The sequence below is a fragment of the Fringilla coelebs genome, assembly GCF_963513975.1.
Source record: "Fringilla coelebs genome assembly, chromosome: 7".
Lineage (NCBI taxonomy): Eukaryota > Metazoa > Chordata > Aves > Passeriformes > Fringillidae > Fringilla > Fringilla coelebs.
Window position 1 is genome coordinate 16,273,539 of NC_140035.1, and position 20,851 is coordinate 16,294,389.

The following is a 20,851-nucleotide window of genomic DNA, read 5'->3' on the forward strand; positions in this document are numbered from 1 at the left end:
GGAACGGGCAGTAGGCTGGGAGAATGTCTGTAAACCAATGCCACGATTCCATCCCCCATCCTTACTGTGGGTGCAATGCCATGATTCCATCCCCCATCCTTACTGTGGGTGCAATGCCATGATTCCATCCCCCATCCTTACTGTGGGTGCAATGCCATGATTCCATCCCCCATCCTTACTGTTGGTGCAATGCCATGATTCCATCCCCCATCCTTACTGCTGGTGCTCTGGCTCCCACCTCCTTCCAGCCCCTCTTGCACACACGTTCTGGTGCATCCTCGCCCATGCCCTGGGAAAGGCTCAGACCACCCTGTGTGTGGAGATGGGCAGTGCCCAGGTCCAGCCAGTCACACAGCCTGAAAGGAGGCTGGAGCCAGCTCTCCTCACACAGGATGAGCCAGGGCAAGGTCTGGGCACTGCTCTTATGAGACACCAGAGCCTCTCTTCTTAGGAAAGCTGGGGACAGGTTCAAGACAAATTACAGCACGCTGTAACTATCAGTCACACTTTAATTTCCCCGTTGAAATCATACAGTGAATCTCACTGCCAATGTCATCAAGCTCAGCAACAAAACCACAGCCACCACATGCTCTGATCAGGGACAGCACAGGAGACCTCTGATTAAGGGAAAGCAATCGAAAGCCATTGATAACAAAGTCCAGTAGGAAGACTAGAAAGCAATCATTGATTACATTCTTGAGTGAATAATATCTGCAGTTATAAAAAAGTTAAATGATGAAAGATTTAAAAATAAATATCCATGGGTCTTTTCCTTCAAAGTAGGAAGAAAACACTGCTTTAACTTTTTTCTTTTAATACAAGGTCATCTACATCAACATTAATCAACAATCACTACTTTGAGGTTAGGTTTATTGATTGTGCCATTACCCTTCAGATATATTTTAAGGAATAAAACATACCTCAAGGAAAATTGATAGAACATCTATGTCAAGTTTAGTGAAAAAAATACAACTTCATTAACCATATCAAAATCTGACCAGAGTCTGTATAGCTATCAACAGCACCCAATAAACACATGTCCCCAGAGATGGCACAGCACAGTGCTGCAAACAAAAACCACCCTGAAAGCCACTCTGCTGGCTGTACTGTAAGAAGGCAGCATTTGCACACTTCTCACTGAATGTGATGAAGGGGGTTTATTGGCTTAAGTTCCTCCAGCTGTAGTTTGAATAGGTGAAACAGTCACGGGGAAAGAAGAGGTCATAAGCTTTTTTTCTTTTCTTTTGGTGGTAAAAAGCTATCACAATTAATATATATAAACAACAGATTATTTGGCAATTGTACTCAAAAGTTGCAGTCCACAAACTCTAATAATGGACTGCAAATAAAAACAGTCCAATTGATAAATCTAGAGGACTAAACCAAAACTTTAACAATATTACCAAAGACTAATATATGAGGTCAAACTGCTAGACAGAATGTACACAGAAAAGCTATTTATATTTTATATGATAGAAAAATTTCAGATTAGGAACTTGTGATAGCTACAACTTTAGAAGTCATCAGAAAGAGTAAACCAGTTCTGTAAACCAGCAGAGAAATATTCCATGTATGAAATAATTTTTAAAAATAACCCTACACATAATTATGGCATGAACAGGCAATTTTTGGCCATGTGAAATGTCGGTAAAAGGCAGTCATACATTCCTGTGCATGTGCACAAATATTGTGTAAAAGCATTTCATTTGGCCCTAGCTGCTTGCTTAAATCTCAGGAACAGACTCCATCTCAGGGTTCTTGCAAAACTTTTAGAATGAGTCACCTTAAAACAAAGAAACTGAGAAACAGGACAAGAAATGCAGCCACTTTTAGAGATGGCAGAAATGACACCAATTCCATTGTGAAGTAACCATCGCTAAGCATTTGTTCTTCCACAATGCAATAAAATTTTAATAATAAAAAAGCTCCCAGGTGTTTTCAGAGAGTGTGTGGAGGACTGGTTGGATTGGTGGCAATCCCAGGGAGAGTAAACATTTCTGTCCTGGGCTGCTGTAACTGAGATAGAAGAGAGACCTGAGCTGGCTCCTTCACAACCATCAGCAGAGCAAGGGGTCAGCAAAATTCATCTTCTTCCTTAGCACCTTGGCATGAACACTGAAAGGCAAAGTGTCTGCTACATGGGCTTAGAGGACTAGCACCCTTGGGGAACAGCAGAGTGGCTCCCCCAGCTTTGGAGAGCAGGGTCTCAGCAGAGTGTCCATGGATACTGCTCACAGGAACACTGCAGGTGAACAGTAAGGTCATTTGTTCCATACCTTCAGAAGGATTCATAACAGGGGTTTCTCTTCAAACAGATACTGCCCAAGAATGTTTTTAATGAAGGCTGATGGGATTCCATGTTTGAAATAATCTAGGTGAGAGATGATGTAGCTAAATCTTGAATAGGATGCTGGATGCATCTCTAATGAATATAATAAGTTCAGAATGACAAAGCCATTATATCTCTAGACTAATTTATTTCATAACATGGACTAGGCATCACAGGCCAAACTACCAAAACTCTGGCAGTCTCAAGTCGCCAGTGACTTCATCTCCCTGCAGCTTGGAAATCAATGTGGCAAGAATCTATTGTCTGAAAAATAACTGTTCGTTTTGCAGGAAAAAAAGTCTTCCCCATAATCCCTGGAATATATTTCAGAGTTCCTAAATTCAAGGCCAAATTTTAATGCCAGCTCATAAACAGGTTCTGCAAAATATAAAAACAAAACCCAAAGGCCCAAACATTCCCAAAGGAAAAAGTTGCATGAAAATGTCCAGTGCTCTGGGACCTCAAACATGTCTGCTCCAAGGGAGTGGTTGGAACTTTGTAGTCTGGGAGTGTTTTCAATTCTTGGCTTGTCTCAGAGAAGAACATTTCTCCATGGCTCTGCCTTGCATCCTCACCTCATCCTGCCACAAAGCAGAAGCTCTCTAGGGCAGGGAGCTCCTCCAGCATTGATACTGATGGCCATGAGGGTTCCTCAGGATATGGGCACTCCGAGGGACTCCCGAGAATCAGAAAACCACTGTAGGTCGTGAAGTTTCACATGGAAGACAAGACCACTTGCTACTTCTGATCAATTAATTGTTCTCACTTCTCTCAAAGTCAGAAATGAGGATGCTTTCTTCCAAAGCAGGACTATCAGCATTAATCTGTGGCAAATAGGCGTTTCTGACCCACAGTATCCTGCGGAAGAGTTGGTTGTTCTCTTTGTGCAGGCACCACAGGAAAAGGGAAATGGCAGCCAACATCACCAACGTCACAAGAACAGCCAGAGCTACGAGCCCACTGTATGATGCTGACAGGGAAGAACAGAAATTGTTATCAAGCAAATAGAGTTAGAATTCTAAGTAACTTGAAATATAAACATATAGCTCTTTGAAGGAAAAGATTACTATTCCTTATATGTCACATATTTCAAATTACAGGTTTAACAGTGAAAAAATATTATCTCACAAAATATCAGCTCGAAATGTGTACTATTCCTTATTAAAAAAAAGTACAGAATTTACCTTTTTCAGAGGATTCTGTTGCATCAATATCTGAAATAAAATCCAGAACAGTCACAAAATGACCCACAAAGATTATTATGTATATTCACTTTAAAATGGATACTGAGAAGACAATCTACCTAAAACCAACAAGAATAGGCTGTTCTTTGTTTAATTTGGCTCATGCCAATATTACTCCTACTGGCCAAGTTAAACATAATCTAGTATGTTATTTAAAATCCCTTTAATTTGGTGGAATATATTAATTGGCATTTGTGCAAGGATGAGCAGCAGTATTTTCCCACTTTTTAAAGCACAGCTTCATGAACAGAACCATGCAGAGGCAGATCAGACTGGTTGGTGGGTCCAGCAGTGACTGAGGGATTTTGTGTGGGCTCTGGAATCCCTGGAGCTCTCTCACAGACCCACATTCCTCCTGCTGTGGTGCCTGCCCAGCTCTCCCAGGCTGGACCTGCCCTCCCCATGGGGGCTGTGGAGGCCACCCTGATGTCACAGGAAGGCTCCTGCAGCTGGCAGTGGCTGCCTGTGCTCCCCAAACAGAGTCACCCCAGCTGCCCAGTGCTTTTAGAAGTATTTTTTCCCCCAATGCCAAGGGACAGACTTAAGGAGATGAAAATGGACACCAAGTAAGCAAGCAACAAGGAACAAGTAAAACAATGGTTATAAGGACAGGATTGCATTCTTTTATGGAAGCACATACCTGCATCCATTTTACACACAAAACCCTTTTTTTCTCTGCATGGAGATAATTGCCAGACTCCATCTGTGGTCCTCAAGCTGATGCAGAAATTCCCTTTCAGATTATCAAATTCAGGCTCTCTGATGCCCCAGTTAGAATAATTTAAAGGAGACCCATCAAACCAGGAGATTGTCTCATCTATGGGCAGAAGTCAAAAATTATTACAAAATAGAATAGTATTTTGAGAAATATTTCTGGTTCAGCCAGATTTACCCTCACATGAAAAATATGGTACTACAGAATACCAGGACTTTGTCTGTTTGCCCACTGTATTACTTTCTTTTCTTGAAGGATTTAAAAAACACCCTATGGACCTAACACAGAAGACAGTCTGCAGTGTATCTTTAAGAAAGAAAAAAGGCATTTACATGCATGTATGCATGTTGAGTATTCAGAATACTGGTAACCATTGCAGAAAGCCTCACTGTTTTTACTACATCATAAACAGGCACAAATCAGCGAAAAAAAATCTCAAAAGACCAAAGTGTTTCGAATAATGGTTTTTGAAAATGGTTTTTGGAAAATAACCAAAACCCAAACCAGGTTCTTACGTGTAGTTCTATTCCTCCCCAAACTTACTGTCTGTAACAAGCAGAATGTTCAACCAAACCATTTGTACAGAATAACCAAAATTGTGTAATTCTTCCAAAATGAAGGAATTTTCATCTTCATCTTGAATAGTCAGAAGATTTGATCCTTCAAATTAAACACAGAACAAATTTTCAAGAAATCCATGCCATTAAAATATTGTATTTCAAAAAGTTATCATTGTGAGTCTTAATTGAAGAGCTTGACAAGTCTGGTTATACATTATAAGTTCTTAAATTTATAATAATTGTGAAAATGCTCAAGCAGATAAAAAACTTTCTTCACATGACTTTAAAACAAATTTGAAGCGGGAAATGTTCATGTTATGTTTCCTTGGAGAAACCAGTATTTTCACATGGAAAAGAACATTTTTTTGATGCATGCTGCCTCCAATTTCATAGTTGGCTTATGAGTTCCACTAACGTTATCTTGAATCAGAGAAAGCATATGCCATGATTTCAGTCATTTCAGAAAATAAATGTTGATTTAAGATATCACAATGACATTTGGTAGCTACAAAATAATCACTTACCTTGATTTTTGCAGACCTCATATGCTGTATCAAAACTCATGCCCTGAAGAACTGTGGAAAAGCTGTAGCAACTGTTTTTGAATTTGATCCAGGGTACGGTTTTTTCTGAACATAAGCCTTTATAGGCATTGAGTTTCTTTTCTGTGATAGAAGTAACAGCACAGCTTTATTGGCACAACAAAATACACATTAATATAACATTCCACACACTGTTTTGGAGTAATGCTAATGGCATGTTATTGTGTTATGCCTCTGTTTTTTCAAAGTGAAAATCTAGCAGTTGCATATATTTGTATTAAACGAGTACAGCTGGTTTTACTTCTGATGGAAAACCTTACTGGATTACAACAGCAGGATCTGGACAATCTAACTGATAGTGATGTACATGAGATAACCAGGGGTCCAAGTGACCAACATCACCGAATGGGAACGGTTTGAAGAATTGGATGCTGCCTCAAGACCCTGCAGTCTGGCACTGAATGGAGCTCCAGACCTGAATTCTGTCTTTAACTGAAGCCCAGCTGACTGACAGAGCATTCCAGGAAACACAACATATTTTAGGATACAGAAAAATATTCTCACCTTTACTAAAAAAAAAAAAAACAGGCACAATCTTTGATGTGTTCATCAGTGAAGATATGATAAATTTTTCACTTTGCTCTAAATGCTTCCCTTCTCCCATCCCACAGTTAATTTCAGCAAACTGGATTTATTGCCATTCAAGCTAGGTCATTAGCAATCCTCATTTTTCATAGATAATACAGTGTTCACTGAAGAGACAGAGTAGGTAATTTTCCTGTTTCTTTTCTATTATGAAAGTTCTCTTTCCATTCTCCTACATATCAGACCTGATGGCCAATATTTTATTGGAAAAAAATAGTTTCACAAATAGGAGATACAGAGAAATATACTTCAGTTTTAAGTAGTAGCCAGCCTTGCTTAACATTGCTTAACCTCTAACCAATTAACCTCCTTTCACATATTTCCACTGTCAGTACACACATTTGCAGATGCAAACATTTAATATAAACCTTGACTGACTTACTAGGTGGCACATGGCAAACTGCTCCTGGCAGAAGCTGTTCACAATTTGCACTTTTCCAGTGCCCTGAAGTATCAATGTAAACACAGCTGCCCAAGGCCTGGGACTCGTCGTCTTCCCAGGAGGTGAACAAAGACCTGGTCCCATCTGACCATTCGAAGTTTAGCCCGTTCTGCCAAAACAAATTTCAGGTTATTTTTCTAATATAATTTAGCACCACACAAGTTAATATTTTTTTGGTGGCATCCTCACCAGAATTACAGAATGTCTTAATTTTCTAAAGGCCCGGCAAGGATGAACAAAAGGCAGAGCCAAGGATCCTCCCAACTCACTTTTGGGGGACTACAAACTACATCTAATTTTCTGGTATTTGGGCCATTGGGCTACTATGAATGAAACAATGAAATTTCAATGTCAACATTACAAGAGACATTTTTTCCCCCCACGTGTTTCCTAAGTGTTCTATGGCTTTTAGTTTTCAGTAGTTATTGTACCAAACTGGCTGTCACTGGACTTACACATTATGTAAAAAGAAAAAAAAAAAAAAGGAAGTTTAAGGCTCAAATTTTCCAGGGTTTCATCTCTAGATGCAAACTTTCTGTGAATTCAAATTAATGACAGAGCTTGTTGCTGGGAAATCTCCTTTGCAGCATCCCACTGACAGCTGGGAGCCTCCTACGTACGTCGGAAGTGAAGAGCCCGATCCAGTGGCTGTATCCCAGGCGGTTGATGATGATGGTGAGGAAGGCCTGGTGGTACTGGTCTGTAATGCTCACCAGCTCTGCACTGTTTGCCATGCAGGCTTGTAATGCTGAAGACCATGTAAAATTCCCACTTATTAGTTTATACATTCTGTTTCCGTATTCTAAAGTATCTGGCACAGGATACATATCGGATGCATTGATAAGATGTCTGGATGTGTCTGTTACAAACAGGAAAGAAAAGGAACTTTTAAAACAGACAACTTGATCATAGCTGAGCAGCTTCTAAAATAATCAGAACTATTGTTACAAACAAAATAAAAAATGGAAAACTCCTTGGTTTTAGGAAGGCATTGTGAAATTTAAAAAAGAGAGCTCAGTTCAAATCCACTGCTGCTTTCTTTCTTTTTAGTCTCCTTCAGAAAATAATTCAAAAAAGGGGAAATGGAATGCAGGCAGGATGGCAGAAGCAAAGCACCAGCTCATCTTTCCAGGAACTGACACATCTGTTTGGACACTTGAGCAAATTTAGCAGTTCACTACTGCCAGCAAGAGGCTGTCTCACTATTCCCTTCCCTGCTTCTCTGCTCTTCCTGCAGCAAATTCCTTGGTCTGGTGTTTGCCTGACCCTGCACAAAGCTGACACAGCCTGTAAAAAGCTGCAGAAAATGACAGTAATTAGAGGAAAATAAATAAAAAAGAGCAGGAAGCAAAAAAAATATATGGAAATTTTCTGCTGAATTAGCAAACTGAACTGCCTGATAGTTTGGGATAGTGCCATGGGTGTCCCACTGGGGAGGCAGGATGGTCATTTAACCCAGGAGCACTCTGCTGTGTGTGGGGCAGGGCTGAGCTGCCTTACAGCCAGGCCCATGGGCCACTCTCAGATCCACTGCCCTGCTGGGATCTGAGAGTGCATTTGAACCTTGTGAATTCCTTTAGCTTTAACCAGCAGCACTTAGTGGGCAAGTGGTCATCTGATATATGAAGGTATATCTTGACCAGCCCACATCACTGGCAGTCATTCCAAGACAACAAACTTTTTTGGAGGGCTATGACCAAAAAAGTATAGTTAGAGGAATGGGATGTTCCCCAAATGGCCACCAGAGACCCTCAAAAGACCCCTCCTCTAATGTAACATAATATAAGCTCCAAGAAGTGATTTAAATATGCAAAAGAATTCACAGAACATTCAGCATATATGCATGAGTTTGGGGAAATGTAATGAATATGTATAAGTTTCACAGATTTCAACTAGTCTGTTGGCTGGCTGCAGGGCATGGAACAGGAGCAGATCTTCTCTGCACGCCTGGCACCGAAATAAAATAATCCAGCTTTCTATCACTGAAATTACAGCGTTGGAGAGTTTTATTCCTGACTTTCAGTGACACAGCTGAGAAAGGTGGGTAGGACTCTGAGCACCCACTGCAGCCCAAATCCTCTCCAGAATCCCGGCCACCATAAGGCAACTGTTTTCCTTCCTGCCTTTCCATGCCTCCTCCCTCTGTCTCAAGCAGCAGCAAGGGGTTAAAATACAAAGGTTTGGGATACAACTGAAACAAACCAGCAGGAAAGCACATTTATTTATTTTTTCTGCACCGTGTGCAGGATCACTCCAGCACTTCCCAGAAAAGTAATCCCAATAAATGATGTAAAATCCAGCTAGGAGTGACACGTAAGCACTGCCCAAAGCTGGTACTTGTTCTGCTTCCCAGCTGGCAATGCCTCCCCTCCCAGGCAGCAGCAGCAGAGTGTTGTCTCTGCATTTTAGGGTGAAATGTAGGGGTGATAATACAATATACAGTTGAGCCATACAAAACCACCCCCCAGCAGAGGCAGCTGCCAAGGAGACTCCCCACAGGCTCAGTTGCCAGCCCTCCCTTCGCCCCAGGGTCACCAGTGCGCTGCTGCTGCCCTGTTTGGGTGCCACGTCCTGGCAGTGTCCTGCTGGCAGAGGGGCTGCCCTGGACAGGGCTCCAGAGCTACCCACAGCTCCCAGCCCAGAGGCAGCACCAGAACCTGGCCTGAGGAAACACAAGGAGCCCTGTTCTTCCCCAACATGAACCCTGCTCCCCCCCAACACCAGCCCTGCTCCCCCCCAACACCAGCCCTGCTCCCCCCCAACACCAGCCCTGCTCCCCCCCAACACCAGCCCTGTTCCTCCCCAACACCAGCCCTGCTCCCCTCCAACACCAGCCCTGCTCCTCTCCAACACCAGCCCTGCTCCCCTCCAACACCAGCCCTGCTCCTCTCCAACACCAGCCCTGCTCCCCCCCAACACCAGCCCTGCTCCCCCCCCAACACCAACCCTGCTCCCCCCCCAACACCAGCCCTGCTCCTCCCCAACACCAGCCCTGCTCCCCCCCAACACTTGGTGTTTCTGCCAAGAGAATGTTATGGTACCAGAATTAGAGAAGTGTGGTACCAGAAAACAGAAGCCAAGAATAAGCCAGTCAGATCCACACTGTTCAGAAAGATGTATCTGCTACAGTCTCTTCTGATCTAACGTTGCAAGCTACAACCCCCCACCCTAAATCAATTTCATCAAAATCATTCTCAGTTTAGCCTTTTGTGGTTACTCTGCAGCCATGAGAGAAAATATGAAATTTCATCTCTATTTCTAATTCAAAGATACACTACAGAGTGCTCAAAGCTAGGAGGAAAAGTTAATAACAGAATGTTTTTTAGTAATTACTTCTACATCCCAGCTACTGATTTATTAAATAGTAGAGTTAGTCTGTCTAATCAGCAAACTGTCTTAGAAATCTTTTATGTTCCTTGTTGTAGAGGCACTAATAAAAAGCTGCCTCTAGATAAAAACAAAGAAATTCCATACAGTAAGAAAAGAGAGCAGAAGCAAAGCAAGACAAAACCTTACCCTGAGTCTTTTGGCAGACAAACCCGTAATTTTTCTGACAGTTTTCTAAGTACCATTTTCCCGTAAAATAAAAATTAGGGTTATTTGATACCAATGTACACAGGGGAACTTGATCTTGAATGTTAAAATGCTCTCTCTGCAATCAACACAGAACCTTAAATTAATTTAAATATACACAGTGTAAAACAATACAGCATTATTAAATTAAATTTAAGAGAATAATTATCTCAAAGTCTCTATAACAAACATTTAGGTAGAACAATGAACAGTCCCATAAATACAATTTGAAACAATAAACTCATAATTAAAAAGCCACAAGCTTTCAGTGAACAATCCAAAATGCTAACCCCAATTGGGAGCGACATGTTGTAAAACAATGTATTAAAATAGGAAATTAATAATCTTGTTCCTAAACTTTGCTCAGACCAAGCATGTAATACTAACCACATGATTCCAAGTTTACTGCTTAAAACCAGCTGCAGGAGAATGTGAGTGGAGCCACAAATTAAGTGAATGTCTGTCTCAATGGTGCCTTGTTTGCTACTTCTAGTTGTGCCTGTAAATCTGAACCCACAGCTCTTCGAAGCTGCAAAAATTAAGAGCAGCCTAAACTGCTGTAACAGCTTTGGCCCTGACTTATGGAAGTCATGATTTTTATGGATAAAACCAACTTCTCACTGTCACAACCCCCCTGAAAATACTCACATCCACTAGTTCAACTGGTGACCAGTTAGAATACATCTGACGATTTTCATTCAACCATTTTTCATAATCGTCACTCTGGAAACCGATCCAAACACTTGTTTTCCACCCATATAGATTCATTGTTATGAAAGCTTCAAAATTAAACAGAAACAAAATAAAATAGACCAGTAAGCATTTAGGGATAGGTGAAGTCTCTTGCAACACACCAAAGCATTGAAAAAAATAATTTCCAATCAATGATGTTACACAATTACTAGCAAATAAGAATGAGGGGCCTTTCATTATCATCTAACTAGAAACTCAGTTAAATTAATTAATTTCAATTGGGTTAGGATCTAGTCCATCAGCTAATAATACCAGCCCAACCACTATACAGTCCAGCTGAAGAAGCTTTTCCCAGGTTTAGTTGAAAATTTTTTAACTAAAGATGGCCAGTGAGATTCCTCCCACATCCAAATAAGTGGTTTTACAAGTGTGTGTGAAATTCAACTACAGGTTTTTGTTCATAAATATTTTCAAATGTGCTGGCATTAATTTCTCTGACAGTTCCAGCCTGGTGCTACACTACAGATAAGATTTTAAGTACTACTGAAAGATAAAAATGAGATAATAAGGTAGAAATTTTAAATTGCAAATTTTTAAATGGGTATTCCATTTTTGGGAGTATTTTTAAAGCATGGTAAACACAAAAGAATTTGCAATTATTCCTTAAAATGTACCTGTCATATATCTCAGTGAACCTTTAAATTTTGGCAAACTGAGAAACATTAATGTGTTTAAAGCAGTGGAACCACGGGTAAGAGCTGAACTATCTTTCCTAAATCTGTATCCAGGATTAAACTTTACTACAGCATCCTAATGATGTGTTATTTATTTAACAATATTTCCAGCACTCTACCTTGCTCCAGTTCATCTTCCAGGACAGCAAGTGACCCATCATAGTTACTGCAGAATTCCTGTGCAGAGTACCAGTTTCTCAGATGTTCTGGATCCTTTGGAACTTGTATTAAAAAGCACTGTTTCAAAAAACAAAACCAACCAACCAAACTTGCTGTGTTTGCTTTCCTCCAGCCACTTGTCAATCACTGAGAGTGGTCACTAAAACATTTCATATGCTGTTACTGAGTGTTAAATATTTCCCTGGTTTCTGTCCTGCCATGGACATCTCCAGCATGCTCAGGGTTAGTTTTCAGCTGTGATCTGGACTGCACTCAGATCAGTTGCTTCAAGGCAAACAACTGAGGTTAAGTTTACCCTTGCAGTCACTGCAGTGAGCTGGGACAAATTCAGGCACCTCAATGCATGTTGCTAATAAGGAACTTGGGCATTTAAGAGAAGCCAGATGAAATCGTTACCTTTTGACCCTCAATCGCAAATTCACTTTGGCTTATAATTACCTTTAATGAAGCCCATTTGAAACAGCATGTTTCAGAGGACAGCAGCAATTAGGGATCCATTTAGCACATCAAGGGGTTAGAGACCTCTTTTGAGATCAGAAAAGGAACTTGAATACGTGGAAAAGAGAGGATGGAGCAGGCTTTTTACGGCAAAGGCACAAATACAATTGCATAGCTTTTGCATATGAGTATTTACTCCCTGAAACTACAGTAAAATTTTTAACACCTTGTTAAGACAACTTCTTAAAGTGTGGGCAGCTACTTAACAGCAATAAATCTTGGTGTCACCATGTCAGTGGTTATAAACCTAAGAGCTCTGCTTTCAAAAACCAAGAATATCTTCAAATATTAAGTAATCCTTAAGTATACAATTTCTGTCCTACATATGGAATGCATTTTGAACAATGAAACAGCATTTAAAAAGGTTTTACTTTGAATCCAAAGTGCAACCAGCCTTTGGGACATGCTCCTTGTTGGTTCGGGTCTTTTGGAATCTCTTTCTCTATCTTCTTTGGAATGTTACGTTTACAAACACAGGGAAGAGAAACAGTACAGTTTTCATCACCCCAGAGTCCTGAGCAAAAAGAAAAATCACAGTTCAGTGTTGGTTTGAGAATTGGAAAGGTTTTTTTCTTAGACAGCTTACATATTGTTTAGTGTTTGAGTAAAAAGACATTCTACATCAAATACATTTGGACATACTGCATTACAGTGGATTTGATGGTTCATGGGCACATCCTTTTATTTCCAGTTTAATTTTATCAAGTAAAACCACTTCTTCTACACTGAGTCATATAACAGATGACTATAAAACCATTAATTAAAAAAAAAAAAAAAGAAAAAAAAGATGCCTTCCAGATAAAATAGTTTGACTTCCTTACATTGAAAAGTTTTGGCGAGATCCAGGTGATGATATGAAATGCTGACCTGCTTAGGAGGAAAACACACTTTTCAGGAAACTCAACAAATTTTTGGCCAGTTCCCACCTTTGGCCAGCTGAGGGGGGAGAGTGGGCATCTCTTCCTTTTATCTGATATTAAACATGGCAATGGCAAATTCAAGCATTCATAAGTCATGAATCAAAACCCCAAGATTATGTGTGGAAAAAAAGAAGGTCTTATGTTTTTTCAGTTTTGACTTTCAAGCCTGGGATTACAAGACTGCAGCTGCATTAATCTTTTTCAGCTCTTCTCACAAATACAAAGCTGGCTATTTTTATTTTCCTTAAAACCTGACTTGTTTATTTTATCATATGACTTGCAGATCATCAGAAAACAGACACTGGAAAATTATAGAAGTCACTAAACCAGCAGTACTGCAACTTTTTTTTTAACATTCTAGTAAAATATAGAACTTTGCCATGATTGAAAGGCTAGCACCAAAATTATGGTACCCAAAAATCCCTCAGCAGATTGGCTATGGGATCAAAAATAAGGTAGAAACCTGAGTACTTTAAGTCATGTGCTGGTAGAAAAACAGCTTATAGATGTAGGAAAAATTGTTGCCAAGTCCATGTGGGTCATTTGGTTATGAGAAAACTGTGAACACCAGCAATGCATTAACATTATTGCTGTTCCACATAAAAGCCCAAATAAAACTGAGGTATCAATATCACTGGAATCTTTGTGTTTTGACATTAGAGGGCTGTAAGTATTAATATAATATGATATAATAATACAATAATATAAGATAACCTGAGCATGTTAATGATATTTCACTATTCTTTCCTTAATCACAGAAGCAGTCATGCAAGTTATAACCATGGAACAGGACTTTATTACAGATTGCATTTCTTAAAAGCAATGTAAAAAATATAAACCCTTTGGCCAACAACAGAATCTAGTTACAATTACTGCAGCAAAAGGAAATAGAAAAGAAACCTGTTTGTGACGAAATGAAGCCACATCTTTTCCCTGGTTTCTGCAGATCTCTTTCCCTGCCTTCATCCCAGTTCTGGTATGTTACTGGTGATTCATCTCTCCAGCTGCACAGAAATATTAAGAATTAAGTTTCACTTTTTCCTTTTTCCTATCCTTACCTAAATTCACACACTCCATCAAAGGGTTCAAAAGGAGATGCAAGGGAGAAGAAAGAAAATAAACAACCACTGTGACCAAGGTCAATATAAATGTCTTTCACAACCTTGCCAGAAGGAATACTGCAATGTGGAGATAAATTAAGAGCAATATTACCCTGACTGATATTTAATGAGAACTGAAATTTTCTCTTGAATATCCCACTCAGTCACCAAACTGCTGTGGCCCATCATGGTGGGACAGGGCACGCCAAGCACAACCCACAGCCCCGTGGCACACACGAGTTCTTACCGAAACGCATGGCTGAGGTTTTCTGCGTGCAATCCAATCCACCAGTGAACATCAGCGCTCGAGAGCTAGAAAAGAAACGTTTTGCCATGTGTTTAGATGTTGTTGCCCTTCCACCAACGCATTAACAAACTCCTACGGTCAGACTGTGTATTCAAGTAGCATCTCAATTGGGTTCCAGTGGGAAGAACAGGTGCTAAATCCTGCCCATGTTAATTCATGGAACTTCAGGGGGATTATTCACTTGAGTAGAGCATGAGTTAGCTCCCATATTTCCACAGGATTGCTGATGTGTCTTCTGCAACCCAGGAATTTACAGTTTTTAAGAATTTACAGCCTATCTGATTTGAAAAGACTGTCATGTTAGACCATAATTTGTTTTCCCCCAATTCCTAAAATGAAACAATAGCAAATATTTCCTTTAAGCAGTAATATAGTGCTGATCCTCAATGTTTCCAAAATGCTTTCTGAACATTTACTGACTTTGTACGGCTCATACCAGAGTATTCTTGAGATGCTTTCCAAATTGATTGCCATTCTCATGAAAGGATCTAGACCTTTGTTTCTAAGAGGCCAAGTGTTTTTGAAAAGCCATGGAAATAATGTAATTCCAAAGCCATGTGTTGTTGCTTTGTTGAACTGTTTCAGCTATGAACTGGTTTCACTTCAGGGTTAGCCACTGAATCACAGTTTGGGGGCTTTTGGAAGAAGAAAAAACAAAAAGTTTGATGTACAGGACACCAGAGAAGCCACCCTGTATCAGTAAAGCATTTAATTTCTATCAGAAAGAACTGATGTCCAGCCTGCGCTGTGCCTCCACACTGTCCTTCAGGTTACAGTTAGGATTTCTTCAGCTCACATCTTATTTAGCAATATCAAATGAAGAAAACACATTTCTGACAAAAGACTCTGGAATGTTCTCTGATTTGGTATTGCCTGGCCTCTGAGTTTAAGTTTTCTAATCACAGCACTCAGCCTACATATTACAGTTTTTAAAGAAATAGTGAAAAATGTGATTCCAAATTCCGTGCTAAGAAATTAGACAAAACAGCATAGCCAGTTATGTTGCTTTTCATTAAAAGCTTTTTCTGCCATTATCTATTGGTTTAAATCTATTTCATCATGGTTTAATATAAAATTACTTAAATAGAAGATAAAAATTATACATAATTCCTTGGAAACTGAAAGACCCCATATTACTACAACACAAATCTATTTATGCTTTCTGTTACAAGTTAAAACCAGAGAAGGCCTGTACACAATAAGTGTGGGTCAAGAGCTTTTCTACCCAGAACTAGAAGTTGTTTTAAGGATTACACTACAATATCCTGATACATTACAGCTGTACAATTTTGTCCTCAGTAAGGCAGACAGAATATTTGCATTAATTTTTAAAATTGTTCTTATTTTGGTTTTACTGAGAACACCTAAAAGGAAACAGACTCAGGACTCAGTTTCTTGGGAATTCATCTGCTTGTGAAGCTCTTCCTCACTTTCAAAGCTGTTACATCAGAAAGGTTCTAGAGAAATTCTGCTGTAAACCAGAGGAGGAAATTTAGAGGAAAATGTCTTTTTTCTCCCCATAAAAAAATCCATAGTCACAAGGGGGGTAAATTCAGTAGACATAATACAAATCTGTGGACAGAAACACTGTTTGAATGTGAGGAACCATGACAGCTCCCCGTGGACAGAGAGGAAGACGCAGAGAGGGATGAGCACCACACATAAAACGCACTTTTCTGTTTGCCCCCAATTACCTTCCCAACTTTGGGTTAGGAATCTGCCTTTAGCTCCCCTTGGGTCTTTTGAGGCAGATTGATCAACCTGCTCAATAGTAGAGCTGATCCTGCAGATTTGAAATGTTGTTGACTTCTTATGCTAAATAGGGCTTCAGGGAGAGAGATGGGAAATGAAGGCAGCAAGAACATTATTTATAAAGTAAAATGTCTTTCAGATTCTACCTGGAATAACAGGAGACAGATTCTCTGAAAGATATGACAGAGAATAGACTGAGGGTTTATTTTTCAAAAGGGGTGCTCTTTCTTACCTTCCTTATTTTATTTTGAATAAAGGTTTGTTCACCAGAAGAATTTATTATTGCCAATCCACCACGAAGCCAGCCACAGACAAACTTACAGGTTTCCCATTCTGCAGGGCTGACATGGAAAAGATATTCTGCTCCTTGATAGTATGACCAAGGCAATTCTAGAAAATGAGCAAAAGAGTCAGTGGTGTGCAGGGGTAAAAATCTCATTTCAAGTCTCATCTTTTTTTACCTATGGTCTGCCTGCAGCCACATGTCAGAGGACAAATACACCACTAGGAACAGCTGAACCATATATAATATATCAATTTGTGATGACAAAAAATGGACTATGAGGTTTTTTTTTTCCTAATACACTATCCCCTGAGACTGCAGTGATATCAAGAGAAGTATCTGATGCTCTGGTATCCTAAACAACAGTGGTGGATTTGATCTCTAACAAATAGTTCCCACAGAGTTCCTTACTGTCAATTTTTAACAAAGAATATTTTAGTTATTTTATTTTTAACAAAGGCTTAAATTGTATGTCCAAGTGATATTGTTTCAAGAACAGTAGAAAAAAAGAAAATATTTTCATACCAGCTGTGTACCAAACTGGACTCATTGGTTTGACACCTGCAAAAAAACGCCAAAACAAACAAAAAAATCATTAAGAATATTGCTCTTCTTGTTCAGGGAGAAAAAAGGGAGTTAAATGCGGAATAAAATAAAATAATTGCCACACTCACTAAAAATATTTACAATAGTTTTTATGAATAACAACTTTGAATGGATATTTCCAACTAACTGGTAACCTTGCTATATGTTTTTTAATTTACTGCTCACATTAGATCTGTTAACTGAATAACAAACCAAAGTGGAATAACCCATTTGGCTTTGCCATGATTTCATGCAGAAGAGCAGTGAGAGCTCCAGAGGTGGCTAAAAATGAGACTTTCAGATATTTTTTTCCTGTCCCTACCGAGTTGCAAGTAAAGTGTGTAAGAGGCAGTGCACGTTAATTAACATTCTACCTTTTGGTATTTTGCAGATCCATTCACGCTTTTCTTTGCAGTGTGCTGGAAAGACTGTTCTGTTTACTTTGAACACACCACAGCTTCTTGAGTCATCTTCAACATACTTGTCCTCCAAAAACGAAGATACAACCTGAAAACAGCACATTCATTCTCTGTCACTGACAGCCCAGGATGAAGCATTTAAAAACCTCATCATGGAGAAAAAGGAAGGATTTGGACATGTTTGTACAATAAGAACAGCCAAGCAACAACTAGAGAACTGCCTAAATTATGATGGTAAAATACAAATAATAGAGTCCATAGTCATGTTCTCTCAATGTTCTGTCCAACTCCCCCGTATCAGACTTCTTCATAAAAATAAGTGAATAGCTATGAAACCTAACAACTTTTTGACATGACTAACAGCAGTTGCCCACATCTAAAAGCCTTTGCCTCGGTTCAATATATGCTCAGATGTGACTGGAAAGGTTACTGAAATACAGAGTAAACAGATAATTACAGGTGTTCTGTCAGACCACTGCCACGTCCCTCCAGAAAGTGCATTTCTTTTGTTAAATCCAATCCAGAACTGTCTCTCTTCTGTTCTATAACAGAAACAAAGAAAATAATATTTCTCATCCACTCTTTCCTTAGCCATTTCATAAATATTTTTTAATAGTACAAATACACATATTAATTTCTTTTTGAATTCAATATATCATTCCATAATACATTTCTTAAATTTTAGTATCCTTGAAGTGGACTCTTGCTTTCCCACTAAAATGTTAGATTGTGTTTTACAAGATGAAAACATTTAAAATAGGATTAAAATGGTAGACCCTCCATTTCAACGAGGAATGTTAACTCACAAAAACACCACCTTGACAACAACAGCTGCTCAACATTTACCACAAAGATCATCCTCAAAAAGAATCACATTGAAATGCTGCTGATGCATTTCACCCAATTTTTAGTTCATGTTAGAGTAGGGACTTCTTTGGACACTAGTAAAGAGGATGGAATAATGTAAATTGTAGATTAGTACGATTATGATAAATCTTGTTGTTGTTAAAAATATATTTACCTATCAAAAATTGTATATAATAGATTGTTTAAAAATGTCTCTTCATAGATGTGGCTAAAACTAGCAAGATGGGCTCCAAAATCTTGACATAATGCTTCTGCTTCATCCCATGTTCTTCTCATCAGAACTTTTTCGTTGTGAAATATCTGCAATAAAATAAACATTGTCATAAATGTAGTTCATTTTAGAGAGCAGCTTTTTCAGAAACCCATAAAAATCAAATATTAGTCACAGTTTTTCCAAACTAAAGCCAGGTATATTTCAAGCATAGCTCTGGTCCTTGTTACTTTCTCTCACTTTTAAATGCAGTGCAAGGCGGTAACAGGAAATTTTTGTTTGCTGAGTGAAAGAAATAATGCCTCATCAAAAATGTTTTAGGAACAGCATATCCTTAAGCTGACGTAGAATCAGAAAAACTCAAAGCAAGTATGACATGTACCTTGTAGCAGTTGAGCAGATTAGGTTCTGACTCCCATCCAAAATAGCAGGAACTCGAATATTTTTGAAAAGTAAGTTCAGGTTCTTCATAAGAATTGACTTTTTGCTTGCACAATGACATGGCTTTGAAGTTCTTACAGCTTTTCACCTCCCAGTAACCAACAGGGTGCTCCCCTCGCATAGCCACACATCCTCCAGAATGACCTAGACATGGGAATAAGTGCTGAATGTCAGAATAAAACACCTGAATTTTGTGATTTCTTTGGTCAGATTTCTGTTTTATTGACATGGGTTTCTGGATAAAAGTTTATTGAACTTACAAAATTAGCAAATTCTTTGGTCAGCAGCCAATTTATAAGCCTCTCGTGGCTGGCTTGAGCTTGTAAAATGAACCAGGGCAAACAGTTCCTCTCACAGAATGCACAAGAAGTGCAATTGAAAACATTGCTTTCGCAAAATGCAATAGTAAAGCAATAAATGTAAAGAGTCCAAATCAGAGAGCCATTATTGAAATGGATTATCTTTATAAATATGTCTCTACTTTCAGGTATTGCTTAGTGGTTAATGTTTCAAAGGTTGAACAACTGTTTAATATTTTCACGTTTGTTTCCTTGGAATATTTTCCTAAGAATTACTATGAAACAAGCAAGATCAAGCTAAAGGGGAAGAAGAAGAAACCTCCACACTGTTAGTCACAGAAATGTTTCTGGCAACCTCTGGCCTATTTTTCATATAGAATGTAAATCTCAAACTGTGACTGTTACTGAATAAAATTCATTACTTTTCTAGGATCTTCTGCTGGGCTCAGGAAGCCCTTGAAAAGCTCATGAAGAAATGTATGGAAAGCATCAAGTTTGGTTTTTGACGTTCTTTAAAAAATATTACGTATGCAACAAATGTATAACAGTTCACGAAGGATTGTATGAAAAATGCATTTTAGGGATCAGCTGTGTCTGTAAGGAGGGCCCAACTGTGGGCAACTTCAGGTTGTGGAACCAACAGCAGATGTAAATTTATCTCTCTGTCCTCTTGGCCAGGCAGGGAGGAAAGGACTGGGGCTCTTCAGTCCCTGCTAAGCCCCTGGTGCTGTGGAGAACAGAGCACCCTCCCCAGTTTCCATTTCCCAGCCATTGCATTTTTCACCAGCATGCTACTCACGTGGCTGGTACTTGTTCCAGTTTGTGTAGCTCACTGAGTGATTCCTGCCTGCTGTACTGAGCCAAAAGTATTCTCCTGTGTTGTTAAGGTCTTGCAATCCTATCCAAAAATAAGTTCTCTCAGATTCTGCCATGCTGCGGATCATGCTGTTGATAAAAGCTTGCTCAAACCTTGATAAAATAATCAAAATAAAGGTTTTTAGAATAAAATAGGTAAATTGATATTTCAGTGAGTAGCTCTCATGACATTATTTAAATTTTCTCAGAAGAAAGAAATATAGCAGATGTACTTAATTTTCTTTACAGAATGCTGGGGGGAACTTGAGGTATAAGTCTGTATCCCTATTTTTTCAGCACTTGAGCACATAAAAGAAACACAAGAATCAGATCTTATAACCTCAGTGCTTGAATTGCAAGATGTAAAGACAGAATGTATTAATGATGCTCAAATTAAAACAAGAAACTCCAGGTATGAAGGAAAAATGTTAGTGGGGTCTGAAAAGGCTCCAGAAGAAAGAGAAGAAAAATCTCTGCACAGAAGCGTCCTACTGAAACCAGCAGATACACAAACCAGCACTAAGAAACCAGATCTGAAGGACCCAAAGCACCAGCTGAACTGACTACAAAGAATCACTTTTTTCTTCTTTGATTTCTCCACTAAAGTTATGTGAGACATATACACCTTTTTTCAAGTTATAACTGCTGTGCATAAAA

The 20,851-nt window shown here is 39.1% G+C and overlaps 1 protein-coding gene across 1 annotated transcript in view; it reads right to left on the reverse strand.

Moving 5' to 3' along the window:
- Window positions 1–522: 522 nt before the first annotated feature.
- Window positions 523–20,851, reverse strand: part of PLA2R1 (phospholipase A2 receptor 1) — a 36,982-nt gene continuing 16,653 nt past the window's right edge. The window contains exons 11-30 of the mRNA XM_084209723.1: window positions 20,139–20,308; window positions 18,982–19,184; window positions 18,543–18,688; window positions 17,979–18,063; window positions 17,477–17,609; window positions 17,043–17,078; window positions 16,467–16,624; window positions 14,423–14,487; window positions 13,976–14,079; window positions 12,527–12,669; window positions 11,597–11,714; window positions 10,699–10,829; window positions 9,994–10,129; window positions 7,098–7,336; window positions 6,418–6,586; window positions 5,373–5,513; window positions 4,832–4,948; window positions 4,214–4,390; window positions 3,514–3,543; window positions 523–3,299 (exon numbers count right to left, since the gene is read on the reverse strand). Coding sequence (XP_084065849.1) covers window positions 3,082–3,299; window positions 3,514–3,543; window positions 4,214–4,390; window positions 4,832–4,948; window positions 5,373–5,513; window positions 6,418–6,586; window positions 7,098–7,336; window positions 9,994–10,129; window positions 10,699–10,829; window positions 11,597–11,714; window positions 12,527–12,669; window positions 13,976–14,079; window positions 14,423–14,487; window positions 16,467–16,624; window positions 17,043–17,078; window positions 17,477–17,609; window positions 17,979–18,063; window positions 18,543–18,688; window positions 18,982–19,184; window positions 20,139–20,308 — 2,719 coding nt within the window. The 3' untranslated portion in view covers window positions 523–3,081. The remainder of the gene's footprint in view (window positions 3,300–3,513; window positions 3,544–4,213; window positions 4,391–4,831; window positions 4,949–5,372; window positions 5,514–6,417; window positions 6,587–7,097; window positions 7,337–9,993; window positions 10,130–10,698; window positions 10,830–11,596; window positions 11,715–12,526; window positions 12,670–13,975; window positions 14,080–14,422; window positions 14,488–16,466; window positions 16,625–17,042; window positions 17,079–17,476; window positions 17,610–17,978; window positions 18,064–18,542; window positions 18,689–18,981; window positions 19,185–20,138; window positions 20,309–20,851) is intronic.